The 27425-nt window shown below is 29.5% G+C and overlaps 4 protein-coding genes across 14 annotated transcripts; 3 read left to right on the top strand and 1 right to left on the bottom strand.

Annotated features, from left to right (window-relative positions):
- Window positions 1-1635: 1635 nt before the first annotated feature.
- On the bottom strand, window positions 1636-3871 carry LOC124499843 (microfibrillar-associated protein 1). The gene is made up of 2 exons (XM_047063822.2): window positions 3663-3871; window positions 1636-3574 (listed from the first exon to the last, which is right to left on the bottom strand). Exon 2 carries the CDS (start codon window positions 2836-2838, stop codon window positions 1729-1731), a length of 1110 nt encoding a protein of 369 aa, XP_046919778.1. The 5' UTR covers window positions 2839-3574; window positions 3663-3871; the 3' UTR covers window positions 1636-1728.
- A 945-nt stretch (window positions 3872-4816) lies between these two features.
- On the top strand, window positions 4817-17114 carry LOC124499374 (uncharacterized). Its single transcript, XM_075728613.1, has 3 exons — window positions 4817-6268; window positions 14086-14486; window positions 14572-17114. The coding sequence occupies exons 1-3, from the start codon at window positions 4851-4853 to the stop codon at window positions 16530-16532; spliced, it is 3780 nt and encodes a 1259-aa protein (XP_075584728.1). The 5' UTR covers window positions 4817-4850; the 3' UTR covers window positions 16533-17114.
- On the top strand, window positions 17009-18306 carry LOC124499373 (uncharacterized). Its single transcript, XM_047063272.2, has 2 exons — window positions 17009-17828; window positions 17890-18306. The coding sequence occupies exons 1-2, from the start codon at window positions 17128-17130 to the stop codon at window positions 18263-18265; spliced, it is 1077 nt and encodes a 358-aa protein (XP_046919228.2). The 5' UTR covers window positions 17009-17127; the 3' UTR covers window positions 18266-18306.
- Window positions 18307-18378: 72 nt separating this feature from the next.
- On the top strand, window positions 18379-27273 carry Orp8 (Oxysterol-binding protein-related protein 8). Of its 11 annotated transcripts, none has more exons than XM_075735864.1 (8): window positions 18401-19604; window positions 19776-19991; window positions 22800-23768; window positions 23828-24201; window positions 24265-24637; window positions 24695-25139; window positions 25204-26115; window positions 26182-27273. In XM_075735864.1, exons 2-8 carry the CDS (start codon window positions 19961-19963, stop codon window positions 26762-26764), a joined length of 3687 nt encoding a protein of 1228 aa, XP_075591979.1. In that variant the 5' UTR covers window positions 18401-19604; window positions 19776-19960; the 3' UTR covers window positions 26765-27273. The 11 variants fall into 11 exon arrangements, with proteins under 11 accessions (XP_075591982.1, XP_075591979.1, XP_075591981.1 ...); XM_075735866.1 differs by having other exon boundaries at window positions 18440-19604; window positions 19844-19991; XM_075735871.1 differs by lacking the exon at window positions 18401-19604 and adding an exon at window positions 21772-21793 and having other exon boundaries at window positions 19954-19991.
- Window positions 27274-27425: the final 152 nt, after the last annotated feature.

Raw genomic sequence — 27425 nt, forward strand, 5'->3', positions numbered from 1 at the left:
GGACCGTGGATTTCGCGATGTTGTGCCATTTTTGCAACAAAGTGGCTTCAATGTAATTATGCCTGCTATGAAAGGCCAACGACTCCAGCTAACCACAAAAGAATCTAACGATTCTAGATTTGTTACCAAGATTAGATTGGTCGTTGAAGCGGTTCATGGGGTTATTGAACAAAAATATAAGTTGCTCCATAACCAATTCATGAATAATACCTTGGACAATGCCCGTACGTATTGTCGAATCGCATGCTTTTTGCATAATAGATTTGGCAAAGTATCACCGGTTATTGCTGCAAGTGTACTAATCGGGAATCGGACCGTTGGTTGTTGTTCTCATGTCGCAGCCATCATCTATCATCTCAGTCATGGACGATATTTATCAAGAATATATCGACCTGACGAATCTTTTTAACCTCAACGAAGGAACATTATAGAAGATGATCCTTCCATAAGGAAGATATTATATTAATATTTAATTTCAATATTTTTAATTAACCGATTTTGTAAAGACTACTGTCTGAACTATTCATAAAAAAAACATTATTCTTTTATTATCATTATTATTCTATTTTATTACTTTATTCTCTATTGTTATTTTCTTTTCTGTTTAATTCCATTCTGCGCAAGTGCTCCCCGGAGTAGCGCGTATTAATTAAATAAATTCAATTCAATTCAATATTAATATTTTGAATCATAGCGACGATACTGATGTAGAAGTTTATTGTTACACATAAGATGGCCAATTTTTCAATATTATTCCATGATATCATTTTTTTTCTAATGGCCATCATCATAAATGTTACAAGATTAATCGACTAGAAAAAAAAGAAAAAAAAATTTTCTTTCAAATCATTAACCTGAGCTTTAATCACATGTGCACTTTTAAAGTTTGCATGATTTTTAAAAATAAAAATAAAATTTTATTGATTCGAACTCGCAAAATGAACGCTAATAATACAACAAAAAAAAAATACATACATAATAATTAACACGCAAACAACGATAAAACCGAAAAAAAAAGAAATCAGATAAACAACAAAACAAACAAAACGAAATCTAGGTGAATCACCTGTGATCACAATTTGACAAAATAATCAACAAACAGACTAGCATTTCAAATTATTTTTTTTTTGTTGTTGTTTTTCGTGTTTCATCTTTTTTTTACGAAAATTTTTCTTTTTTTTGTTGTTTTGTTTTCTCAATTAACATAAATCTGTTATATATACAGTAAATATTTGATTATTGTGAAGTTTTGAATTTATTATTAAGATGATGATTATGATGATGATTGCTATCTAGAAAATAAAAAACAACTATGTGGTCAAATGATGTTCAGCTGAATATTTCCGTTTGAATGAAATGATTGAATTGATTTCGAATTCAATCGACAGAGAAACATTAGAAAAAAAACGTTTCTCTTTTTTTTCCAATCCATTAGCATTGGTAATAATAATAATATAATGGTCATCATCATCATTAGCTTTGCACACATATTGAATGATGAAAACGACAATGATGGTCGACACCAGCGATTGCCGATCGACAAGTCATTCAATACCAATATAATTTATAATAAAAATGAAATTAAATGAAAGCATCGTCATTTTTTAAAGGTAAATCATAATCAATGATAATGGGTAATGTTTTTGTGAAATCGTATTATCTATCAGATTTGATTTTTATTAATTAAAGTTTAAAGAAAAAAAAATATTAAAAAATTATTTACACTATTCAAATTTTCATTTTTTTCCGCTTGCCCGGTCGTTCGAATGATTGTTTCATTCCACCACCATGAGCTTGATGAAATTGTATCGCATGTGTATTATCTTTGGCTGACCAAGCCGAATCAAATGCAGTCGTGTCAACATCAGTTAGATGTGTATATTTTGTGCGACCAGCAAGGCCAAAATTTTTCACTTGCATAACCGATGGCAATACGGATTTATCAAAATGATCTTCCAGTGTTGGTTGCGCAAAATCTCGTTTGAACACCTGATCTTCTGCATCCAGATAGAATGCACCACGATGATAATACTTTTGTAGGAATTTATATTTGCCCTTTTTCTGTTGATTAGTTACAACACGTGGATTCTTTTTCAACTCTTCCTGTCGTTCTTCTTCTGTCATGTTTCGTAATCGTTCAATTTCACGTCGTTCTCTGTCTCGTTGTTCTTCCTCTTCTTTTTCTCGTTTGATTCGTCTTAATTCACGGACTTTCCATAATTCGAATGCCGTTTCATCATCTTCATCATCGGTGATAACCGAAGCGATTCCTTTGATAATTGCTTCTTCTTCGGCTGCCGCTTTATTCTTTTCTCGTTCTTCTTCTTCACGACGACGGTCTTCTTTAATTAATTTTAATGTTGATCGACGGCGTTCTTCCAATGCAATTTTCGCTTCCAATTCGGCAGTTTCAATACGTTTGCGTTCCTGTTCCTCTTTCTCATTGATGGTTATACTATCTTTTTTGGAAACGAAAATTGGTTTCAATCGAGGCATTACTTCATCTTCTGAATATTTGGATTCATTTTCTGATTCTTCCTCATCGTTTTCGTCGTCATCACTGAAAGCATTTTGTGCAGGTTCCAATTTTAATTTAAGCATCCGTTGTTTCAATAATTCATGACGACGTTCAATATTTTCATCATCATTTTCTTCGGCATCGATAACTTCACGATGTCGATGACGACGTCTAATGACATCACCGTCTTCATCATGTTCTAATTCGGGATCAGATTCTTCTTGATCACTTTTTTGACCACTTTTAATAACCTGTGGTTTGATCGTTGGCCGCGAACCTTCTTTGTTTGATTGTTCACGAAATTTTATCAATCGACGCATACTAGGATCTTGATTCAATTTTTCCTGATTTACCAATTACAAAAGTTATCACAGCAAAAAAAAGTGTGTGAGTATTTCGGCTATTTCTTGGTGACTATTTGAGTGTATATAGTCGAACAGCCGAAATATTCGAAATAACATTTACGAGTTTGAAATCAGAAAACGAAAAATTTTCATAAATCTAATCGCACTTGGTTGTTATGCGAAAAAAATATTCATATTTCGCGATTGATCATTTAAATTCAATTTGATCGATAAACGAATTGTTATTTTGAGAGATGAAGATTGTAGATGAAGACATTGAGTTTTTTTTAATCGGATTTTTTTTTGTTTTGTTTTGTTTGTTTGAAATTTGAATTATAAAAACAAAAACAACCAAGTGTCCGGTGATGATGACCTAAATGTGGACAGATTTATCCGATGATGATGATGATGATGATGATGATGATAGTGAGATGGTAAAAAAAAGGAAAGAAAGTTCAAATACTGTATTATATATACACATTGCAATTCATTCATATAATTTTCATTTCAAATGTAATAATGTTGAAATGATGTGGTGGTGGTGGTGGTGGTGGTGGTCAAACAAATACCGACATGACGATGTTGATGTTGATGATGATGATGACCTCCTTTTCAGGTGGTTTTTTTTCTTCGTAGAAAAAAAAGGAAGATTGTTTGTTGCTGCTGGCAAATCTTGTTGTTGTTGTTGTTACTTTGAATTGTTTTTTATTTTCTCGACAACCATGGCAATAATTGTGTTAAAGAAAGGAAAAAAAATTAATTTCACAACAATATATGACAAACATTTTTATAATAGTTACCTGGTTTGGAATAAAAAAAAAGTTGAACATTGTTATGATGATGATCCATGATGATTCGGATCCCCACATAAATGCCAATCATTGATGATGATGATGATGATGATACTTATAATGTGTAGCCAATGGCAATAAGAAAAAATAATTTCAATCCCATCGATAGAACATCGATGTATATATGAATCAATAAATGATCATAATGGTTGGTCGTCAACAACAACAATTAGATCAATCAATAAATAGCCCTTGAGGCGTTTTTATACTTTTTTTTTCATTTGAACTTTTCATATATTATATATTATATTATATATCGGTACAGTGCAATTTTTGTTTTTCATACAAATCTTGATTCCCATTTTTTTTTCACTTTTCCAAGTTCAATCACATATATTATCCAGTACTTGCTAGATATTTTTAATTAGCTATTAAGACGAAACAGAAAAGAAATTGATCTAATATAAAATTTATATTTCAATGATGATGATGATAAATTGCCATTTGGTGACATTTCTCATTTCATCAGCAAAAAAAAAAAAACAAAAATTTTTTTTGATTCAAAGTCATTGAACGTTATGGTTCAAGTGGTGGCTTTTTCTTGCTGTTTGTTTGTTAACCACCACCACCAACCATAAATTATATTATTATTATTATATATATGCTGTGATAAAATGACTTGAGGCTTATTTTTTTTCTTACTTTGTCCTTTTGTAATCATCATCATCATCATCATCTTATTTGGATCGTTTTGGATCAATAATCGGATATTGTTTTGCACTCTTTTTCATTTTTGTTTCAAAATTTTTTAGAACAAAGAAAAAATAATTCAAATCAAATTAGCTAGCACACACACACACACACACACAAACAGACAAAATCCAATCCAATCCAATCCAATCCAATCAATCAATCAATCGATAAAAAAAAAGATAGAAAGACAATGAAGCCAAATCGTTGAGCTAATAATAATTTGTCCTAATTCATTTTTTTTCTATTTTAGCTAAATTGGATTATTTGAATAACAAAAAAAAAAACAAAATCAAATCAATTCGAATAAGCCTGATGATTCGATTAGTTTTAATTCGATATTAGAATTATGAAAATGAAAATTTCAGTAAATAAAAACTTCAATGCATATGCAAAAATCCATTTGAAATTGTTTGGTGGTAACGAAAAAAAATAAAAAGCGTTCTGATGGCAGCTACTACACCAACTGATGATAATAATGATGGACAACAACAACAACAACAACAACAGATGATGGAAAACAATATGGAATTTAATATGGAAAATTTCCGTAATCTATATCAAGCTACAGAGAATCTATATGAAAAATATTCACAAAATTGTCGCAATGATTTGGAACATAAATCATTACAAAAATTATTGGATGAATATAGGAAAAAATTTTCCATAAATAATGCTGAAAATCTTGACCTGGTTTGTCAATTATTGGAAAAAACATTATCAAATGAATTATCATTAGTACGTGTCAATGATTTTCGTTTGATATATCGTTTTTTTGGTGATCTACACGGTAGTTTCAGTGATTTAGCACATATACGAACATTGTTTTGGCGTAATGGTAACATACAGATTACTGGTAATCATTTTGTATTTTTAGGCGATTATGTTGATCGTGGTATACATGGATTCGAAGTGGTCATCTATTTATTCATGTTGAAAATAATGTATCCAGCTAATTTTACAATATTACGTGGTAATCATGAATTTTCCGACATGAATCGTCAATCATTTTTATTGGAAATGCGTTTAAAATTTGGTGATGAAATTGGCTATCAAATGTGGTCTAGAATTAATGTTGCATTTGGTTCATTACCATTTGCGGCTATTATTTGTCAGAATATATTCGCCTGTCATGGTGGTATACCGAAACATTTTCATGATATGAGTCTAATTGAAGCGATTCCTAAATCAATTATTAGTGATTTAGAAGAAAATAGTGTTGGATTTCAATTGGTTTGGAATGATTTCTATACAAAAGATTTGACTGCTTCAGGTGAATTTCCAAAGGAGCCAAAATATTTTAGAAGAAATTTTTTACGTGGTGCTGGTTTCGTTATTGGTAATAATGGTGCTGAAAGATTTTTAAATCGTTTTAATCTTGGATATATTGTACGTGCACATCAATATCCATCATGTGAAACAACTGGCTATGATCATATACAATTATCCAATGGTGCAGTGTTTACATTATTTTCAAATTCAAGCTATGTTGGTGATATTAACAATACAGCATATCTTTATATATCAGTTGTTGATGAAGAATTAAAAGTATTTCCATTAGTCGATTCACAACAAAGTGAAGAATTTTTCAATAAAAGTGAATTAATTGAACCAAATGATACTGTTGCCGCTTTAAAACATCGTGATCCATTCTTTTTTGCATTATTTGATCCATCTGAAATGGATGATACAGAACAACAACAACAACAACAACAACAACGACAACAATCACCTCATCTATTATCACCATCTCCAGTTATAAAACAATCATCATTATCATCACCTGGTAAACAGCTAAAACAAAAACAACCACAAAAAGGACAAGATTTGGGACAAATACCGTTACCTTCATCATCATCATCATCATCATCATCGACACATGAACAAAGAAGACAAAAACGACGTCCACGTAGACAACGACGAAAAAAAAGGTGATAAAAAAATAGTTTAAAAATCGTATGATTTTTGGAATCAAAAATTAATTGATTCTTTAAAAAAAAAATTCATATACACATACAATTATTCAACTAAATTAAATTGGTACAAAAAAATCGAATTGAATAAAAAATAAAAAACATTGCATTTCAAATCAAACCACCACCATAATTTGAACTTCCATTAGCGGAAAAAAAATCCAGAGGGATTTTTTTGGTGGTGATCCATCCAAAATATTGTCCATAGCGATTATTATAGTTATAACTGATTATTGATGTGTAGAGAGAGAGAGAAGCAAAAGAAAAAAAAAGTAGATCAAGCTCATCATCGAATGTTGTGTTGTTCAATGTAGTCGCCACCAAAGTTGCCAATTAGTATAAATAATGATGATGATGATGATAATGATCACATTTGAAAATGATTCACAAATACCGTCAATTTGTTCATGTTCAATTCAAAAGTGAACCAATAATATAAACCAATGTGAGATTTTTTTTCCTGTCATTTTAAAAATTATATGTCAGCAAAAACACACACACATTTTCAAAATGACCAAGTACTAAATGAATCAATCGGTTTTTTTTTGTTATGTAAATGAATCAACATTACGATTTAATGAATGAAATCATCATCATAATAAAGTGAAATAGCGAGTGAGAGTTACAATGTTTCTGTAAAAAAAAAAAAATAAATTTGTTTTTCTCTTTCTTGAAATGAAATCAATCTCCCTTCTGTATTTTTTTTTCGCAGTTTTATATAGGTTGACCATTAAATTAGCCGGATATGGTTTTTTTTTTGTTGTTGTTGTTGCTATATAGCAAACAACAACAACAACAACAGTCAGACATTTTAATTTGGCCATGAGATGATTACTATTGACTAAGGCAAAAATTGAAAATTTGATGATTTTTCCAAAGTTACAGATGATGTATAAAATACATATATAATTGGTCAGAAAAATGATGACCGATTTAATCTAATATATATAACCACAACAACAACAACGACAAATAAAAATGGTAGCACCAAGCATCAAGTGTCAGTTGAAAGGGGAGACAAAGTCTGGAAAACATTTAGGACAAGATTACTAGGAAAAAAAATAAATAGTGCCAACTCTTTGAGCTCTAAATTTTTTTTTCTATATATCCTGAAGCAGGAATTTTTTTTATTATTATTTTATCATTATAATTCTATTTGGTTACCTATAGACATGAAAAGAAAAGATAATAACAACTTTCTGTGTGTGTGTGTGTGTGTGTGTGTGTGTGTGTGTGTGTGTGTGTGTGTGTGTGTGTGTTCGTGCGATAAATATTGACAGGTCATCGAATATAAATAAAAAAAAAAGATTGATCGATCAATCCATACATACAATGATCAGTTTTTTGCTTCATATATCGTGTTCATTCATGTTCATGTTTGTGTTCGTGTTTGTTGTTGTTGTTGTTGTTTTTTTGTCTTTCATCATTTTTTTTTTTTTTTTGGATTGAAAATAAAAAATCATCATCAATCTTCCTGTTTTTCATCTAGCCATATGAGATAATCAAAAGCAAAAGCAAAAGCAAAAAAATACATGCATGCATGCATGTGTTCAAGCACGTTATTTTTTTTCATTTGTTTTGTATGGACAATAGATGATCGGAAGTTGTAATTATTACCAACAACAACAACAACAAAAAATGATTTGTTGATGAAAAAAGATTATTATAATCATGTTGAATTTTTGTTGGTTCCATCCATGATTCCTTTTTTTTTGATTTTATTCGCGAATCACCAATAATAATAATAATAATTGAAAACAAATGGATTGATAATATCAATTGATTCGAATGATGAAATTAATTTATTTGTAACAAAAAAAAAAACAAAATGGATAATGGAAATAATTATGGAACCATTTTTTTCACATCAATTATTATTGATCATATGTCCATATACATATTTCCTCGTAATGTTTGTCTGTGTGTGTGTGTGTGTGTGTGTGGTTTTTTTTCCACATTTAATGATCTAAATATCGACTGATCCGAAATGAAATTATCCGAAAAATGAAGAAGGAGAAAAAGAAGAAGAAGAAAAAAATGTCGTACATATTTGCCCTGAAACCAAGAAAATTATTATTATAAAACAGAAAAAAAATCACTTGAATCATTCGGACTGGAAACTATTCGGCGCTGGCAACACACAGTATTTGTACATTGAACGACTGAACTAGACTGCGGTTTTTTTTTCAATTTTACTTTAGCTTTTCGGATCAATCATAAGTGCTGCGGCCGTACAAAACATATCCAGATCAATATCTGATGATGGTATGGATGCAGAGAAGAAGAAGAAGAAGAAGAAAAAAAATTTAATTGAATAAAAACAAAAAATTTCTACTCCCTGGGAAAATGTACATTACCGTGATCCGATTGAACGGAACAAAAACATCTATATGTGCCAAAAATCAAGCAAATAAAAAAAATTTTCTGTTTCAACTGTCAAACATCCATTGCAATTGACCTGATTGATAATTTTCAAGAATATGTAGCTACATATACAGAAAAAAATCAATGAACATGGATATTTTTTTGTTGAAAAAAAAGAATTAATGAATGAAAAACGTGTCAGATGTCAAATGTCTATTTTTTTTAGCATATACACTGATGATGATGATGATGATGATGGATTTCTTTGCACATTGTGTTTCATTTTTTTCATTTCATTTCAGTAGTAGTAGCTATTTATATTCACACATCAATTCGAACTAAATTGCCTTGTTGTAATTTGAATAAAATCAAATAAAATCAATCAATGAGCCGAGAAAAAATAAATAAATAAATGATCAAACATCATCATTATTTATTTATCAACGAAACAACAACGACGATGACTACTTTTATTATTATTATAATAATTGGCCATTTTTGGAGTAGAGCAAAAAAAAAACAACCAAGTCAACGAATAGATAAATATGAACTCGAATTTCAAAGTGAAAGAAGAAGAAGAAGAAGAAGAAGAAAAAATATTTGCTTAAATAGTAATCATCATCATAATTATTATGATGATTGTCATTATTCAATTGTCATTTGCTTTTTTTTCTTCTTCTTCTTCTTATTACAACGAAACACAATAATGATTGAGAAAAAAAATTGAACGATGAAACACACACACACATACACATTTATATTTACAAATAATGATGCTGATGATGATTGTTAATGAGGACGGTGATGATGATGATGATAGTCAATAAAATGAATTCAAGAATAAATCCACAATCATTTGGGAATTGAATAATGTGTTTGTACATATATTATTATTTCATAATAATAGAACCTGTTGGTGTTGAATAGAATATCGAATGTCATTGAAAAAAAAATAATGAATAACATTTGGATTCATTTATTGAAAAAATGATGGCCAGTGCTTCTTTTTTTTCAATGGATAACTGAATGCAATTTGCCAAGATGAAAATTAGTTTTTGGCCTATCTGTTACTTGGACAATTGTCAATTTTTTTTCCATTCATTATTTCTATAAGATCTGGATCATCATCGTCAAATTTTTTTTTCACTATTACAGAATGTTTAATATCATCAAACATCCATTAATCTATTGACATTCTCATCATCATCATCATCATAGCCATTCAATTGAATTTGATTCAAAACAATTTTTTTTTTGTCCACTGAAATCTCTCTTTCACATACACACATTTTTTCCATGGCCATATTTCATTATTGTTGAACAGTTTTTTTATTCATTTTCATTCATTTAAACATCATTATTCTGATGTTATAAAGAATTCCAAACTCTCGAACATTTGTCCGAAATTTTCTCATCCACTGGTTATTAAATTGAGCGACAAAAAAAATAAATTTTTTTTTTACTGCTACGAAAGAATTTAACATCTAAACATTACCAAAAAAATGGCATTTATTCGACCAACTACTAATCGACCAACCAGATAAAACCATGGATTTTTTTTTTGGTTTAATTTGGTTGGGCGGTGACGGGCAATATTTCATTTTCAATGTATAATGGTATGACGACAGTTTTATATTCTTGGCTTCATCATCTTCAAAAGACATCAAAGAATTGGCAGAATTTATTATTATTAAATCTGCCATATAATAACGGTAAGAATCTGTAAACATATTTATCCACTAATAAAATATATAATTTACTTGCAAAGAATTTTTCATCATCATTTACTTTGAAATTCATTCATTCATTCATTCAGTAATTGATGACTGCATTCAAAATTTATATATAGACATACAGGGTAGAGTACCACTGCTCAAATATTATTATTGGTGATATATTTTGTTCATCAATCAGAAAAAAAAGATTGGCATCAACTTGCCATCGTTTTTTTCTTTTTTTTTTCTTTCTTTCTTTCTTTCATTCTCGATCGATTCTTGATTATAGAATTTGTTGATGAATGTAAGATTCTATAGCCACAGTCATTAAATAGACAAACACCAGCAGACAGACACACACACACACACACTAAAAAACATTGACGAATTCATTCGAAATGTGAAAATTGAATTGCGCACACACACACACACTGAAACAGAATTTTCTGCTTCTTTTTTTTTTGAAATTGTAATCGCGGAAATCTAATACAGTATGTTTTTGTCGTTTGGCCAAATTGAAATTCCACAACTTTTTTTCGTCTCCATCTTCATTCGTTTTGTTTGTTAATCACAAATATATTTTGTTCACATGTTTCATCTTGAAAAATTCCAATGAACAATTTATCAACGCCAACAGGCAATAATAAAGACAAGACGTTTATAATTGAATTATTATAATAAACAAATTGCAAAAAAAAAGTTTCCAGTTGCCTTATTTTTGTTGTTGTTGTTGTTTTTGATTTTGGCTAACCAAATGTTCAAATGTTGAATGAATGAATGAATATAGAAATTGATCATCGATTTACATCATCAATAATTTCAACAACAACAACAACAACAAAAAACCTTCACAAGTTCTGTTTCTAACCTGATTTTTTTTTACCGCCAGAAAAAAAAGGTTTGTTTGTCTAATGAATGATTTGATAATAATTGTCCAGGATCATCAACATACATCAGACATTTTTTCATGGAATTTTTGTTTTTGTTTTGTTGTTTTAATATTTCAAATCAATCAATGTCATCGAATGAATGAATGAATATTGTGTGCATATGAAAATATAGAGTAGTTTATTCACGCAATACAACAGAAGGCAACAACGATATTCTATATCAGTCGATATTTTTTTTTTCTTTGTTACGGACCACACACACACCTTTCAACATTTCTGGAATTAGTAATCTTGGGTAACAAATAAATTTATGAATAACTTCCTTACTTCAAATACTTGTGTTTGTTTATGTCATTTGATGCCTTTATCGTGATCATCATCATCATCATCATCATCTTAAATCTCACATGTTCTTGATGATAATGTGTCCGGATCTCCGGTCACATAATTTGATTGTAGAGCCATACAAAAAAAAAACAACAACATGAACATAATCTCACATTACATCAACATTTTTCTCTTTTTTCGGGCATTCGTTTCCTTGTTATTATTTTTTTTTCTCTCGTTGTCCACACAAATCCCGATTAGTTGAAAAGATGATTGTTGAAATTTGAATCATTGAAAAAGTGTTTTTCAGACACAAAATGTTCGTTTTTTCCCCTTCTTCGCATATACACCCCTTTTTATTATTGATTTTAAATCAATGAAAAAAAAATCTCCTCATCCTCCCCCTCCTAGCTCAAACAATCATATCATCATTGGTTTTTTTGTTTTGTTTTGGATATCAATACTCTACGGAAATGGTGATTTTTTTTAGCTTTTTCTTTTCTTTTCATTGAAATCCTACACTACTACAATCTACATGACCAGAAAAAAAACTCTTGTTTTTTATTTTTTCCACACTTAAAACGAAACCAAATATTTCATCGATTAAATTCAAGTTTCTATTTTTTTTTTTCGTTTCGTTTCGTTTCGTATTGTATGATAAAAGACAGTAAGATAGTAGTAGTAAGTAGTGAGAAAAAAAAACACTCTGTCAGAAATGATTTCGATCAACCGAGACGGAAACAGAAAATCTTGATGATGATGATGATGATGATGAAAGTTTTGTTTGTCCAAATGGTATTTTTTTTTCTTTTTGTTGTCCCTACATTTGTAAAAAAAAAAATAAAAATAAAAATTTCCGATCATAATCACAGGGGGAAAAAAAACACACACACACACACACACATGCAAATCAAGTCCGACACTTGTCGATCTGACAATCAGTCCAAACAACAAGACAAGATATAATATTCCAGGTATTTTATTATTTTACAGAAAAATTGGAGAAAAGAGAAAATGAAAACTCCAATACGAAATATAGTGACGGAAACGATATATTTGAGAGAAAGACTTGAATGTTGTGATGCATGCGAAAAAAAAATTCGGGCACACAACAACAACAACAAAAAAAAATTTGAAATTGAATGACCTGCCATTTCATCATCTTTTTATCTCCATTTCTAGATGTTTTTTTTTTAATTTGTTGCCGTATATACTCACACACACATACACGGTAATATCGTTGAAAGTCGGAAATATTTTCCGTACTCAATCAACTGATTGAAGATTGGATTAAAATGAAAATTTTTTTCTTTTTTGAAGAGACCAAAAAAAAAAAAAAAATGATGATGATAATTTCTCTGAAGATAGATAGTGGGAAAAAAAGAGAGACAAAAGAGAATTAGAGATATGAAGGAATTTTCAAAAAAAAAAGAGAAAGATGATGATGATTTTCCAAAAGTGGGCAATGATGGTATGGTTTTTCTTTTCTTTTCTTTTTTTTTCATTTCTTTCGGTATTTGGTGGTTATGCATATCATATTGATGATTGTGCACAAGTTACAAACAACAACAACAACAACAGCGACAATCGAATCGATTTTTTTTTTTTGTTGTTGTTGTTGTTATTGGAACAAAAATATGAATAGTGGCCATACTGTGTGTGTGTGTTTGTTGATGTAGTTTTTGATACGAAATCATGTCATTGATGATGACACTATATCCTTGTAATTATCACATATTTGGTCATCATCGATCTGTTTTTGTTTTCATATTTTTTTTTGTTTTTTTTTTTGTTTTCACATTCAAAATCTGTCCATGTTGATTGATTATTGTCTGATGTTGATGATCGAATTGTGTGAATTGTGTTGTGTTTGGTGAATATTCCCAGTTGAATTGATTCCATTTCCATTTGAAATAAATCACTTGTTGATTTCATCATTTTTTTTCGCAAATTTTCTCATTTCAAACATGACTTTAAAACCATCATCATCATCATTATTGAATGTTGAAAAATCTTCAAAATTAATCATTCAATCAGCTAGTCATTCAAATGATTTTATTTTGAATTCTTCCAGTGTTGAAATAGATAAAAACAACAAAAAAGAAGAAAAAGAAGAGCTAATTCAATCGATGGAATCCAAAATGATTATCACAAATAATCAATCAAGTACATCGAATGTATCAACAACTGTAGACGAATCAATGAAAATTGAAATAGATACCGATACAACTAATCAACCGATAAATACATCGGATACGGAAAGTGAACAAAATTGGAATGAAAATAACGTAGATAATGGTGATGGAAATACGAAAGAAGAAGATAGTCAGGTTGAAGATGAAATTGATGATGAAGATAAAATAATGGATTGCAATGGGAATGATCAAAAAAATTCAACGATTGAACAAAAATTTCCCGATTCAGATGCAATCAAAATGTTTGTCGGTCAGATACCGAAAATATGGAATGAATCTGATTGTCATAAATTATTCAAAGAATTTGGTGAAATTTATTCATTAAAAGTATTAAGAGATAAAGAAAGTGGACAAAGTCGTGGATGTTGTTTTGTTACATTTTTTAATAGAAAATCAGCATTATCTGCCCAGGATGCATTACATAATGTAAGAACATTGGAAGATATGCATAATCCAATACAGATGAAACCAGCTGATAGTGAAAATAAACAAGAGAGAAAAATTTTCATTGGAATGTTGTCGAAAAAATTTAATGAAATTGATGTTCGTCAAATGTTTACACGTTTTGGTAATATTGAAGAATGTCTGGTACTTCGCGATTTAAACGGTAATAGTAGAGGTAAGTTGATTTGATTTGATTTGATTTATTACGTTTTTCAATTCAATCTTTATATATTTTATTTATATCGAATGATTGTGCATAGGTTGTGCATTCGTAACATTCAGTACAAAACAATGTGCAATCAATTCAATTAAAACTATACATAATTCAATAACAATGGATGGTTGTTCATCACCGATTGTGGTTAAATTAGCTTCCAATAATATTCAACAACAACAGATCACATCAGTCAATGGTAAACATCATCATCATCATCATCATTTACATCATCCATTATCTGCAAAAGATTTTTTCAATATCAACAACAATAATAACAACAAAGAACAACAAATATCATCATCATCATCAGCATCATCGTCGACAAATGTAATAGCTCGAAAATTAGTGCCACGTATTTCGAATGGTACAAAAAATCTTCTAAATAAAAATCATCAACATTCTTTATTTTTACATCCGGCTCATTCATGTATTGTTCATCCAACACCACAATTTGTATCGTTAGCAGCGGCTGCTGCTGCTGCTGTGGCCGCTGCAGCAGCTTCTACATCGACTACCAACAATAATATCAACATGGCTACATCGAATAGTGGTAGTAGCCAGAATATGAATAGCACAACAGATTCTGGTTCCGGATCATCAGTAGTTTCATCTGGTTCATCAACACCGGCCAGTCATGGACATCCACATCATCGTCATTACCATAATCATAATTATTCGAAGATTTCATCGTATCATCGACAATCTAATGGTCATCGTGATAAAAATGGTTCATCTTCAAATCAACAACAGCAACAACAATATCAATCAAATACGGCAGCAGCTGCAGCTGCAGCCGCTGCCGCTGCTACATTGGCATCAACGAATCCTTATCTTGCATTGGCAGCTGTTGCCGCTGCAGCTCAACAACAAAAACATCAACCATCATCATCGACGACGACGACAACGAATCAATCTTCTCAACAGCAGCAACAACAACAATCGAATACCGATATGACATCATCATCAATAATGAAAATGAATACAATAGCTACTAATACCAGCTCCGGAAATCATCCATCTATTTTTCCATCATTTTACAGTGATCCTTCAGTGAATCTTTTTAATTATCCAAAAACGACAGCCAATGTTGCAATGTTAAAAAATACAGTTGGCCAACATTCCTTATTGTTCAATAATAATAATAATGAACAATTGATTGTTGATCCACATCATCATCATCATCATCATCCATATCAACCATCATCGGATTATTATCCAATGGATCCATTGTATATGGTTACAAATTGTTGGCCTAGTCATCAATCGGCCATCAATCATCCATCATCATTCTATTCAACAACAAATAATTGTTCACCATTTTTTGGTTCATTCTCACCTTCATTTGTGAGGGGCCATCACTATCATCAGCATCATTCACCACATTTACATCAACTAACAAATGGAACATTTGGATTCGCACATTTAGGACCATATTTAGCACATCAATATAACAACAGTGTAACATCACCATCATCATCATTATTTGGGTCATCGACTCTAGGTGTGATAAATACTAATAATAATGTCGCTGGAAAATCAATCATCAATAATGGCGGAAGTAATGGCAAATCAATAACGAAAAGTTTAACATCATCAACATCGACATGTTCATCATCGTCGTCATCATCAGCATCATCGAGTAACGTTAATATTGGTGTACATCATCAGCAGCCACAAGTATTAGAAAATCAATCAACAATAATGAACAGTGCGGCTGTTGTGAATAAACAACCAGAAGGACCGGAAGGAGCCAATCTATTCATCTATCATTTGCCATCAGAATTTGGTGATTTCGATCTTACAACAATGTTTTCATCATTCGGAAATATACTTTCAGCTAAAGTATTTGTTGATCGTTACACTAATCTATCCAAATGTTTTGGTTTTGTTTCCTATGATAATCCATCATCGGCACATGCTGCCATTCATATGATGAACGGTTTTCAAATTGGACCAAAAAGACTGAAAGTTCAATTGAAAAGAAAACCAGAAAAGCCTTATTGATTTTCGATTTTCCAATCATTTCATTTTATTATCAAATGATTTGAGTTTATTTATTAGGATTTTCATATATATGTGGTCAACAGTTTTTTTTTCAATATTTTTTTCTTATAGCTGAAATATAATTTAAAAATAAACCAAAAAAAAGAAGATATTCCAAAAATAGGATACGATCTTGTTTTCCCAATTATTTTTTTGTTTTTTTTTCTCAATTATAATGATATCTTATTTCAATAATTTAATTAACAAATACATGAACATTATATTCTGATTTTGTTTTTTGTGCAAATTTTTCAATTTTTTCTCCTAATAATTATTTAAAAAATTAAAAATCGAATTTATCTAAAATAAAAAGAAAACATCGAACATTTTTGAATTTGATTCATCATTATCGATACCATCGATATCGTGAATAATGAATTCTATATAATATGTTGTTGTCACATGTTTTGCTCACATATATTTGTTGTTATTCTATTCTTGATTTTTTTTTCATTTCGAGTATTTGTAATTGTTTTTTTTTCTTTATTCATGTTGCAGACAAAAAAAATTATGATGATTAAATAAATTATTGATTGATTGATTTTGTTGTGTTCAAATGTCAAAACAATTATTGAATATTTTCGGTGTGTTTGATGTCAATTGTTCAAGATTATATTGTCATTTACAATTACAGCTACCATTCTTGAATTTGGTACATGAAAATGGAAATTTCCTGCTGAAACATGTAGATAATGAACTGATTGTTACAATTTCAAACGATGACAATGGCAATTTTCTACAGTTTCGTATACGAAAAACGGATAACTCTACACGGTCATTAATCATTGATGGATTCAATACTGAATTAAACAACATTGATGATTGTATCTATCGTATTGAATTCGATTTGGCCGCCGCCAATATCAACGTTGACTTTGATCGAATGAAAAAATTGCTCGATTATTCATTACATAATGAAAATAATTTGGAAATTTTTCCAGTTTTAAAATTTGAATTAAATAACGACGAATCTGATCTACTACTACCAAAATCGATTGAATTCGATAAATCTCTATTGCAAGTATTTGATCGTCCAAATCCAGAACTATTAAATGATTGGCTTTTTTGTCATAATCATTCCCATCATGAAGATGATAATAATGTTGATATTTTGTCATCAATAAACGAAAATTATGGCCCATTAATTTTAGATCATATCGAACAAATTGTTCATCTTTTACAGAATGAATCGAATGAAATTTTGTTTGAATCGGTTAAAAATAAAGACCATAGTTTGTTTATCAGACTTGGACAAAGGTAAGTTTTTATGGAAAAATTAATCATTTTTTTTAATTTTTTTGTTTTGTTTCTGTTTCAGAGATTTTTATACAACATGTGAAGATTCAAAAATGGAAAACAAACAAATGATTCGAATAAAATTACAAAACTCTTTACTTGTATGGTATAAAATTTTTCTTCCATCTGATATATCATTGAAATCTGATGCTCAAAATCATAATGATGTCATTTTATTGAAAAAATATAGAATGTCATTCACAACAGATTGGTATCTGATCACTGATGACCTATTTAAATTAATGGTAGATCAATTGAACATGAATTCGTATCAAATAAAACGATTATCATTGATTAAAAATTTCATCTTTAACAATCAGGATTTTGATAATGATGAATGTATACATGATCAATGTATGTTGAGTTTTCTACCATCTTATTCTATTATTACTTTGTAATGTTGAAATAAATAAATGAATTTTTTTTTTAATTATAAAAATTTTGAAATTATAATTTCAAAAATTTCGAGTATTTGGATTCAAATAGTGGATCAATCAATCTACGTCTTATTAGGTGGAAATAGTTTCGAATATAATGCATCATTGAACGCGTTTTGTTGTTGTCACAATCAATTATAATTGATTGCAGCTGCAGATATCAATGATTTTTTTTTGCATTGTGATGTCATGATTATTATTCTTTTTTTTTTTTTTTTTTTTTTTTTTTTTTTTTTTTTTTTTTTTTTTTTGATTATCATCATTGCAATCGATCAAAGGAATATAGCATATATTATTCTACGTACAAATTTGAGTCAGAGTAAAAAAAAATACTTCATTACCAGCTCAACAACAACAACAACAACAACAAAATTAATCAACCCATTACGCGTATCATAAATTTGGAGCCCTTATTTAGTAAATAAGTGGATCATGGTGATAATATAAATGACGATAATGATGACATTATCTTTGTCAAATGTTCAATGTTGTTGATTATTTCATTTGAATTGTAGCTATTTTTCTACTTGTTGCCAAATAATCATCATCATGATGTATAATATTCACCGGTGGAAAAAAAATGAAGAGAAGCAGACGAAAAATTTTGTTGTAAATAAATGGTAACAAAATATTTCATTTTATAATAATGAAAAACACAAACTAATCAACCATCAACTCTAATGATGGTGATGATGATAACGATTTAGACGAAAAAAAAACAACAAACAGAAAATGTCATGAAACAATCTAATTGGAACGGGTTTTTTTCCGAAAAAAAAACAATTTAATTAGTGTATCAAATTTGAAATTTATTCAAATTGTTTGATTGATTGATTAACATTGATCATCATCATCATCATCATCATCATCAAAGTCAACACAGAAATGTGAATTCATGACATTTTTATGGTGGTGAGAATCTTTGATATTGGCGAAAACAAACGACAAACACAGTGATGATCGAATTTCTATTTTGAAAAAAAATTAACCGAAATTCTACTTTGTTTTTTTGGCCGACTCATCTTTATATTTATTTTATAAACCGTGTGTGTGGAAACTTTCATTCCATTATTTATGTGTTTGTTTTTTTTACGTCAAGTTTTTAACCATTATTATCGTCATCATCATCATCATCATACGATTTCGTTGTTTTACATCATTAACAAAACTAGACAACAACAACAAACATACATCCTTTTGTGTGTTCAAATATCATTCATTTTAACAATCACTGTAGTTTGTGTTTATGTGTTTGTTTGCTTGTTGTTGCTACAAATCTCATCTGACTAAATGAAAATTGGTAATCTATTTTTGGGTGTTCATTCAATATTTTAATTTTTCTCCCTCTCCCTCTTTGTGTGTGTGCGTGTGTATTTAACACTTGTAAACACCATAAGATTTTTAGTTTTTTCTTTGATTTGATTATAAATCTCATACAATTTTTTTTTTCATTTCTACCACTATTTTGCAGCACGAGACTAATTTGTTTTTGAAATTTTTTTTATGAAATCAAAAAAAAAAAAAAATACTTGTCAACAGAAAAATTATTAAATCGTCACATTTTCAATTTTGTACTCAATCTCAGAGAACATCATTTTAATTTTAACTAGTATTAAAATTGAAATTAAAACCAAAAACAAAAAAACAATTTGTCAAATGGTTTCGGTCGAATCATCCAAAACGAAAGGTATGTATCGATTTTGGATCAAATTTTATTTGCGTTTTTACAGTTTAGTGTTTGATTCATTTGTATATCGATTTTTTTTCTTATTTATTTTACTGATTTATGATTAGGGAATTTTATTTTTTTTCATATTTAATTTCGAATGAATAATAATTGCTTTGAATTTCAATCAATAGATGGCGATCATGTGTTCACATTTTTTTTTAAATTTATTTTTCGTATTTCGTACTCGTATTTCGTTTTGAAATTCAAAAATCGATACGATTTGAATAAATTTTCAAATGATTTCATGTGGAAAAAAGAGAAAGAAAAAACCACATACACACAAAACCAGGATATATCCATGGTTACTTTTGCATTTGGTTTCCTCTTTTTTTTCACAATCAAAAGATTTTTTCCATTTTTATTCTGTCAGAAAATATTCCAGATGTGGGACTGAAGATAAAAATTTTAGAAAAAAAAATGAACTGTACACCTACACACACAATAAATGAATTAAGCTAGTAATAGTTTTGCTAAATAAAAAAAATAAAATAAATGGAATTTTCTTATGAAAAACACTCTAAATTAGCTTTCAAATTTGATTCGATTCTAATGAAATGAAAAAAAAATGAAAGCAGAAATTTTTTCTTTTCAAATATCGATTTTTCTTTTCTCTTGATTCTTGATTTTGACATTACATTCCATCGATAATAATAATAATAATAATATCGTCATATGAACTTATGAACAAAAACAAAAAAAACCATATCATTAGATGAATATATGATTTCGTAACTTATGCTGTGTGTGTGTGTGTGTGTGTATGGAATTGATTGCCATAATAATAAGCAGAGCCACATAATAGTCACATGAATCGAATCAATGTTTACTTCTTTATTTCATCATTATATAGTCGAATAGAATATTATACCCTATATATAAAAAAAAATTCCATCTACTGTATAGAATCAAAATTGTTCATAATAATAATAATAATAATAATGGTGGCTGCTGCTATTTTTTGGAATCGAACCGATAGTAGCATTTTTTTTTGCTGATGAAAACAAACAAGATCTTATTGGCACGATAGTTGTCTTGGATCCATTTTTGTTTGCTGAATGATGATTATTATTATTCTATAATAAGAAATGAGAATGTGAAAAAATTTTTTTGCAAGTGTAAACCGTCAAATTGCTTATATGTGTCTGTTTATTTTGTTCAGGTGTAAAAATGTCTGGTTTTTTTCAATTTAAATATTCTGTGCGTGTGTGTGTGTATGTGTTTCTTGTTTATTTATCTATCAGTGCATGTTTTTGTGTCATTTTGTTTTTTACATAAATGATAATGACAATGCAGCTGTTGTAAACAATATTCATTGAGTAAAAAATTGAATTAAATTTTGAAATCATTTTTTTTCTTCATTTTGTTTCTGTTTATTTTTACTTGACATTTCATTGTGTAATGTGTTCGTGTGTGTGTGTGTGTGTGTGTGTGTGTTGTTGTTGTTTTCTGGTCTCCATGTTTATTGGTTTTTTCTTAAAATTCCCTTGATGGTTGATGAAAACAAAACATAAAAAAAATAATTTGAAAATGGGTTTCATTTTTTTTGCGGGCTTGATATAATCACTGTGACTACCAGTTCAATACTCATAAACATTGATTTCAGTGCCTTTTTTTCGATTTACATGTCCAACATTTCTAAATGTCAAGAATTTTTTGAAAAAAAATTGTCCCTATTAAAAGAAAATTTTTTTTTAAATTTGTGTTTTGAATTAATAATTAATGATCATCATCATTTCAGCCGTCTGTCATAGGATAATGCGGTAAGTTTTTTTTGTTTTGTTTTAACTGTAAAAATATGTATGGTGTATATGAAAATACCAATTGACGCGCGTAGACATGCAGATGTTTTGTGTAAAATGAATAGGAAAAATGCACATAAATTTTAATTTTTTGAAAAATAATAATTCAATTTTCATTTTTGATAAATGTCTTCTGTTGAAAATATTTGCATTTCATTGAATAAATTTTATTTTTCAATATATTGTCAAAGTTTACAAAATTTGAAGGTTTGGCTCTGACAAATTCAATAGTTTAATTATTGATGATGATGATGATGATGAAAATTTTCAAAAACTTTTCCTCATTTTTTTTCATTATAATTGCAGAAGGACAAGATTTTTATTTTTTGTTGTAATGTTGTATGATGGATGAATGAATGTGTGTATATTGTCATCCGACAACTGGCTTATGCTGGCTGGCTAGTATATACACGATTATGTGATGTGATTGAGGATTGATGATTGATCATATGGATGAATCGTATGAATTTTCAATATATCCATCGGCTAATTTGATGTAATACATCTTTGTTTGATTCCTGGTGAAAATATCCAAAAAATGAAATGTACAAATCATCGAAAAAATTTTCTCTAGTTTCGATTTTTGAGGTGAAGGACAATGAAATGGAATATGTAATACAAATAACAATGCAATGATATATATATTCTGTATATTAATGATCATTATTTGCATTTCTCTGTTTGAATACATTGTATTTCATTGGTACATATATAATATGAATTAGCATTTACTCTGTTTTAGTTGTCATTTGTTTGTTTAGTCTTTTATCTATCGGTATCGGTATACATTGATTATCGAATTATTACATGTCATAATTATCAATTCTATATATCTTGTATGTTGACATGTGTTTCATTTATTATTATTTTTTATGAACAATAAAAAATGATGATGGTCTCTTTTTCTTTCTTTTTTTTCTTTATTCATTGGTAATATATTATCCATTAAATATATTTGTCTATATAGATAACGTTGATCATAAAAGAGATGCAGAAGCAGCAACAACAACTACGACAACGAAACCTGGTAAATGCCATGATATACAGCAGCAGCAGCAACAACGACGACAACAATCATCATCATCATCATCATCTATTGACAATAGCAACAACAATTCTAATTGCATTAATGATGAATTACCTGTTATCGACTTTGTCGTTGGTCAAAAACAACAACAATTGTCAACCATATCACAATCATCAATTGATGAAAACTTGAAACCAATTCTTTATACAATCGGTACTGATAATAATCATAATAATAAAATTGATGACAATAATAGTAATATTAATAATGATAAAAATGAAAGAAAACAATCATCATCAAATGATGAAGATAATTCTTTATTAAGCTGTTCAACAACACCTCGTTCATCAAGATCATGTTCGACAAGTTCTAATAATTCTTTATTCAAATCTTTATTGTTATTTCATTCATCAAATAATTCTAATACAAACAAAAATAGTCAACAAAAATCCGATGTTGTTGTTAATAGTGATGTGAAAAAAAGATTTTCATTCGAATTTCCATCATCGACATCTTTATTTTTGAAAAAGAAACAATCATCTTCATCATCAACATCATCGTCCACATCATCATCATCATCATCATCTCAACAACAACAGCAATTGAATTCAAAGAAAGTAACAATTGTACAAAGATCACAATCATCTGTACAAGATTCAAAATTGTCTTCCAATATTCAATCGACCATATTATTGGAACCAAAAAAGAAGTCCATTCGTTTTAATCTATTACAAGAAAAACAAGTAGAAGAAAAAATGGCTTCACCTAGTCTTAGTTCTGGATTTCAAACACCATTGCCGCCAACTATGCCAACACCATCACCGGTATCATCACAATTGAATCATCATCATCTTCATCAGAATAATAACCAAAATACAAGTGGTTCTTCATTATTCGATACGATTAATGGTAAGCAATGGTAAAATTGTTTTGCGTATTTTATATTTTCTTTCTTTTTACTTCAACAGATACAAATAATCTTGATGGTAATGAAAATGATTCCAGTAAAAAATTACAAACATTTAAAGCTAGAAGAAAAAATTATCGTCTTGAAAAGAAAAAATTAACTGCTGAATTGATTTCGGCTATCCAGGATCCAACCACGATTGTCATGTCCGATTGGTTAAAAGTCCGTACTACATTGAAACAATGGAACAAATATTACTGTGAATTAAGACCTGGATCTCTGTATATGTTTAAAAATCAAAAAACTTATAAACCCAGTAATTGGGTTGGTACTGTGATGTTGAAAATGTGTGAAGTACTGGAACGACCATCTAAAAAGGGTGGCTTTTGTTTTAAACTATTCCATCCTCTGGATCATCCAATCTGGGCTCCCAAGGTCTGATAGATATATATGCATTATTATTATTATAATTTTAAATTTTTCATTTTCAACATTTAGGGTCCACATGGTGAAGAATTCACATCATTACTATTTCCACTGCCTGTATCATCGGCTATATTCCGTGCACCATCCGAAGAGGCTGGCCGAAAATGGATGGAAGCAATTGAACTTTCATTGAATTGTACGGATTTAATTGCCCCAAGACATATCGTTTCTTCGAATATTAATGCTAATATTAATACAATTGTCGACAATGTTAATCAACGTCGTGATTCCATGCCAATGTCACCATTGAGTACATCAGTTATTAGTACGAATAGTGCACCGACATCACAAACAACACAAAGTTTAAATTATATCAATTCCGTAGATGATGATCTTTTAATGTGCAACAACAATATCAATGAAATTGATATTGAAACTCATTTCGGTAAGAAAAAAAAATTTCATTCTAAATGATGAATTTATTTTAAAAAACCATACATAGACATTGATGATGATGGCCATACTGATCATGGTGAACATGACGATTCAATTGGTCAACATACTACTGAAGAAAGTGATGATTCAATATTTCTCGATGATGATTTTAATCTAGCCGATGTAAATAGCACTAATACCGGTGATCATCATAAATCAATCAAACAATCATTGTCTAATGATCATTCACTTAAAACTCATAATGACATACCTGAAGTTGCCGAAACAAACTATGCTTATGATGGCGGTAATGAAGAATTTGGTTTGGTTGGCGATGCCGGTCAAACTGAAGATGTTCCCGAAGAGAATAAATCACTTTTATGGACATTGCTCAAACAAGTTCGACCTGGAATGGATCTATCAAAAGTGGTGTTGCCCACATTTATTTTAGAACCACGATCATTTTTGGAAAAACTTACCGATTATTATTATCATTGTGATATTATCTCAAAGTAAGCTTTAATCATTGACATGCGTTTCATCTGTATAAAATCTTGTTGTTTTTTTGATTTTTAGTGCCGCCTTAGAAGATGATCCATTAATGCGAATGAAATTGATTCTCAAATGGTATTTATCCGGTTTCTATAAAAAACCCAAAGGATTAAAAAAACCATATAATCCTATATTGGGTGAAACATTCCGATGTTATTGGCATCATCCAGAAACCGATTCACGTACATTCTATATTGCCGAACAAGTTTCACATCATCCGCCCGTATCAGCTTTCTATGTTACTAATCGTAAAGATGGCTTTTGCATTAGTGGATCAATATTGGCTAAATCAAAATTCTATGGAAATTCAATTTCGGCTCTATTGGAAGGAACGGCTCGGCTTACGTTGTTGGCTCGCGGTGAAGATTATCTGATTACATTCCCATTTGCACATTGCAAAGGCATATTCTTGGGGCCATTAGCATTTGAATTGGGTGGTAAAGTGACAATCACATGTGAGAAGACTGGCTATAAAAGTGAATTGGAATTCAAATTGAAACCATTCTTTGGTTCGGACGATCAATGTAATTTACTAATCGGCAAAGTTCGCTTAGGCAATGAAACGATGGCCAGTATTGAAGGTCATTGGGATTCGGAGATATTTTACAAAGATAAACGTAAAGGTGAATCAGAATTGTTCTGGTCAGGCATCGATCCTAAAGTGAAAAGTAATCGTTTGAAGCGCTTTATCGTACCACTCGACGAACAACTCGATAATGAATCAGAAAAATTATGGCATAAAGTAACATTGGCCATACAGAAACAGGATCAGAATATGGCGACTGTTGAGAAAACAAATCTAGAAGAAGCTCAACGCGATGCAGCACGACAACGTAGCTCTCGATTAGAATTATGGGAACCGAAATTTTTTATTTTGGATAACAAAATCAATGATTGGCTTTATAGGATGGCCGAAGTACGTCCTTGGGATAATAGGTATAGTTTGATTGATTTCGTTCATTTTTCATTTTCACTCATTTTTGTTATTTTTTTCTTCTGTAGAACTGATGTCAAACAATATGAACAAAATTATGTGATACTTACACTAACCAGGCATTTGAATCCAAATTTCATTGCCAGATCATCGAACAAAACAAATGAACAAATGACTGATATGAATACAAATGTTAATGTCCATAAACATAGACGTTTCCGTCGTCAACATACTTGTGCCGATCCAACATCCATTGATATAAACGCGACCAATAAAATGGACTCGATTCCATCGGCATTGGATTCCCCACAATTACTTGGGACATCATCTAGTAATAGATTTCTAACACGTAACTTTGATACGATGATACAACGATTATCCAAACTACAAGATTCGGTCGAACGTATGAAAGAAGAACAATCGGTACTTAGAACGGAATTTCAGAATCTTCGATCAGCTGTCACTATTTCCAATCAATTATCACGATCATCAAGAGATATAAAAACATTACATAATAATAGTTCGAATGATGGAACATTTGCCATAACGAAAATGCAAATCCATCTACTATTCAAATCGATACCATCCGAAATACGTCTTGTTATCATTGTTCTTGTAGCTCATTTCATTTTCAATTATCTATTCCATTGACACTACGAGTGACCAAAAAACAAAAAAAAAATTTTCTTAATAATTATTGTCCTCACTTGAAAATGGTAAACAAAAAAAAAACACATACACACATTTTCACATCTGGTCATCTTTCGTATCATCACCAATGTAATCACATAAATTTCATTAAGAATTGTAAATGAACTAGCTAATAGTAGTCCTTTTTCATCATCATAGATTAATTGATCATTGATTTTTTTTCTCATAAAATTGTTCACGTAAAATTTTCTTTGTAATTCATTCAGATGATGATGATGGTATAATTTGGACAATTTTTGTGTTTTAATCAATATAATTTTTTTTTTTAAAAATTTATTTGTTTATATTTCATCATTCAACAGAAGAATATTCCGGTGAATGGAAAGAATTTCAAAAAAAAATTTTTTTTTTATTATTTATTTCTTAGGATTTGTAAATTTCATTCTTTTCTTAATGAGTGTTGTTGATAATTTTAAATAAAAAAAACGAAATGTTTTTTTAACTAAAAATCTAGATTTTTGTTACTGTTCTAATTATACAACAGCGGATGAATTTTGCAAGATCATATTATTATCAACATCGACATTAATTATGAACATGAAACAAATTAGATTGAAAAAATTGAAATGTAAAGAGAAATCATTGTGTAATTTGTAATAAA

Source organism: Dermatophagoides farinae, chromosome 2 (genome assembly GCF_024713945.1).
Source record: "Dermatophagoides farinae isolate YC_2012a chromosome 2, ASM2471394v1, whole genome shotgun sequence".
In the NCBI taxonomy this organism is placed as follows: Eukaryota; Metazoa; Arthropoda; class Arachnida; order Sarcoptiformes; family Pyroglyphidae; genus Dermatophagoides; species Dermatophagoides farinae.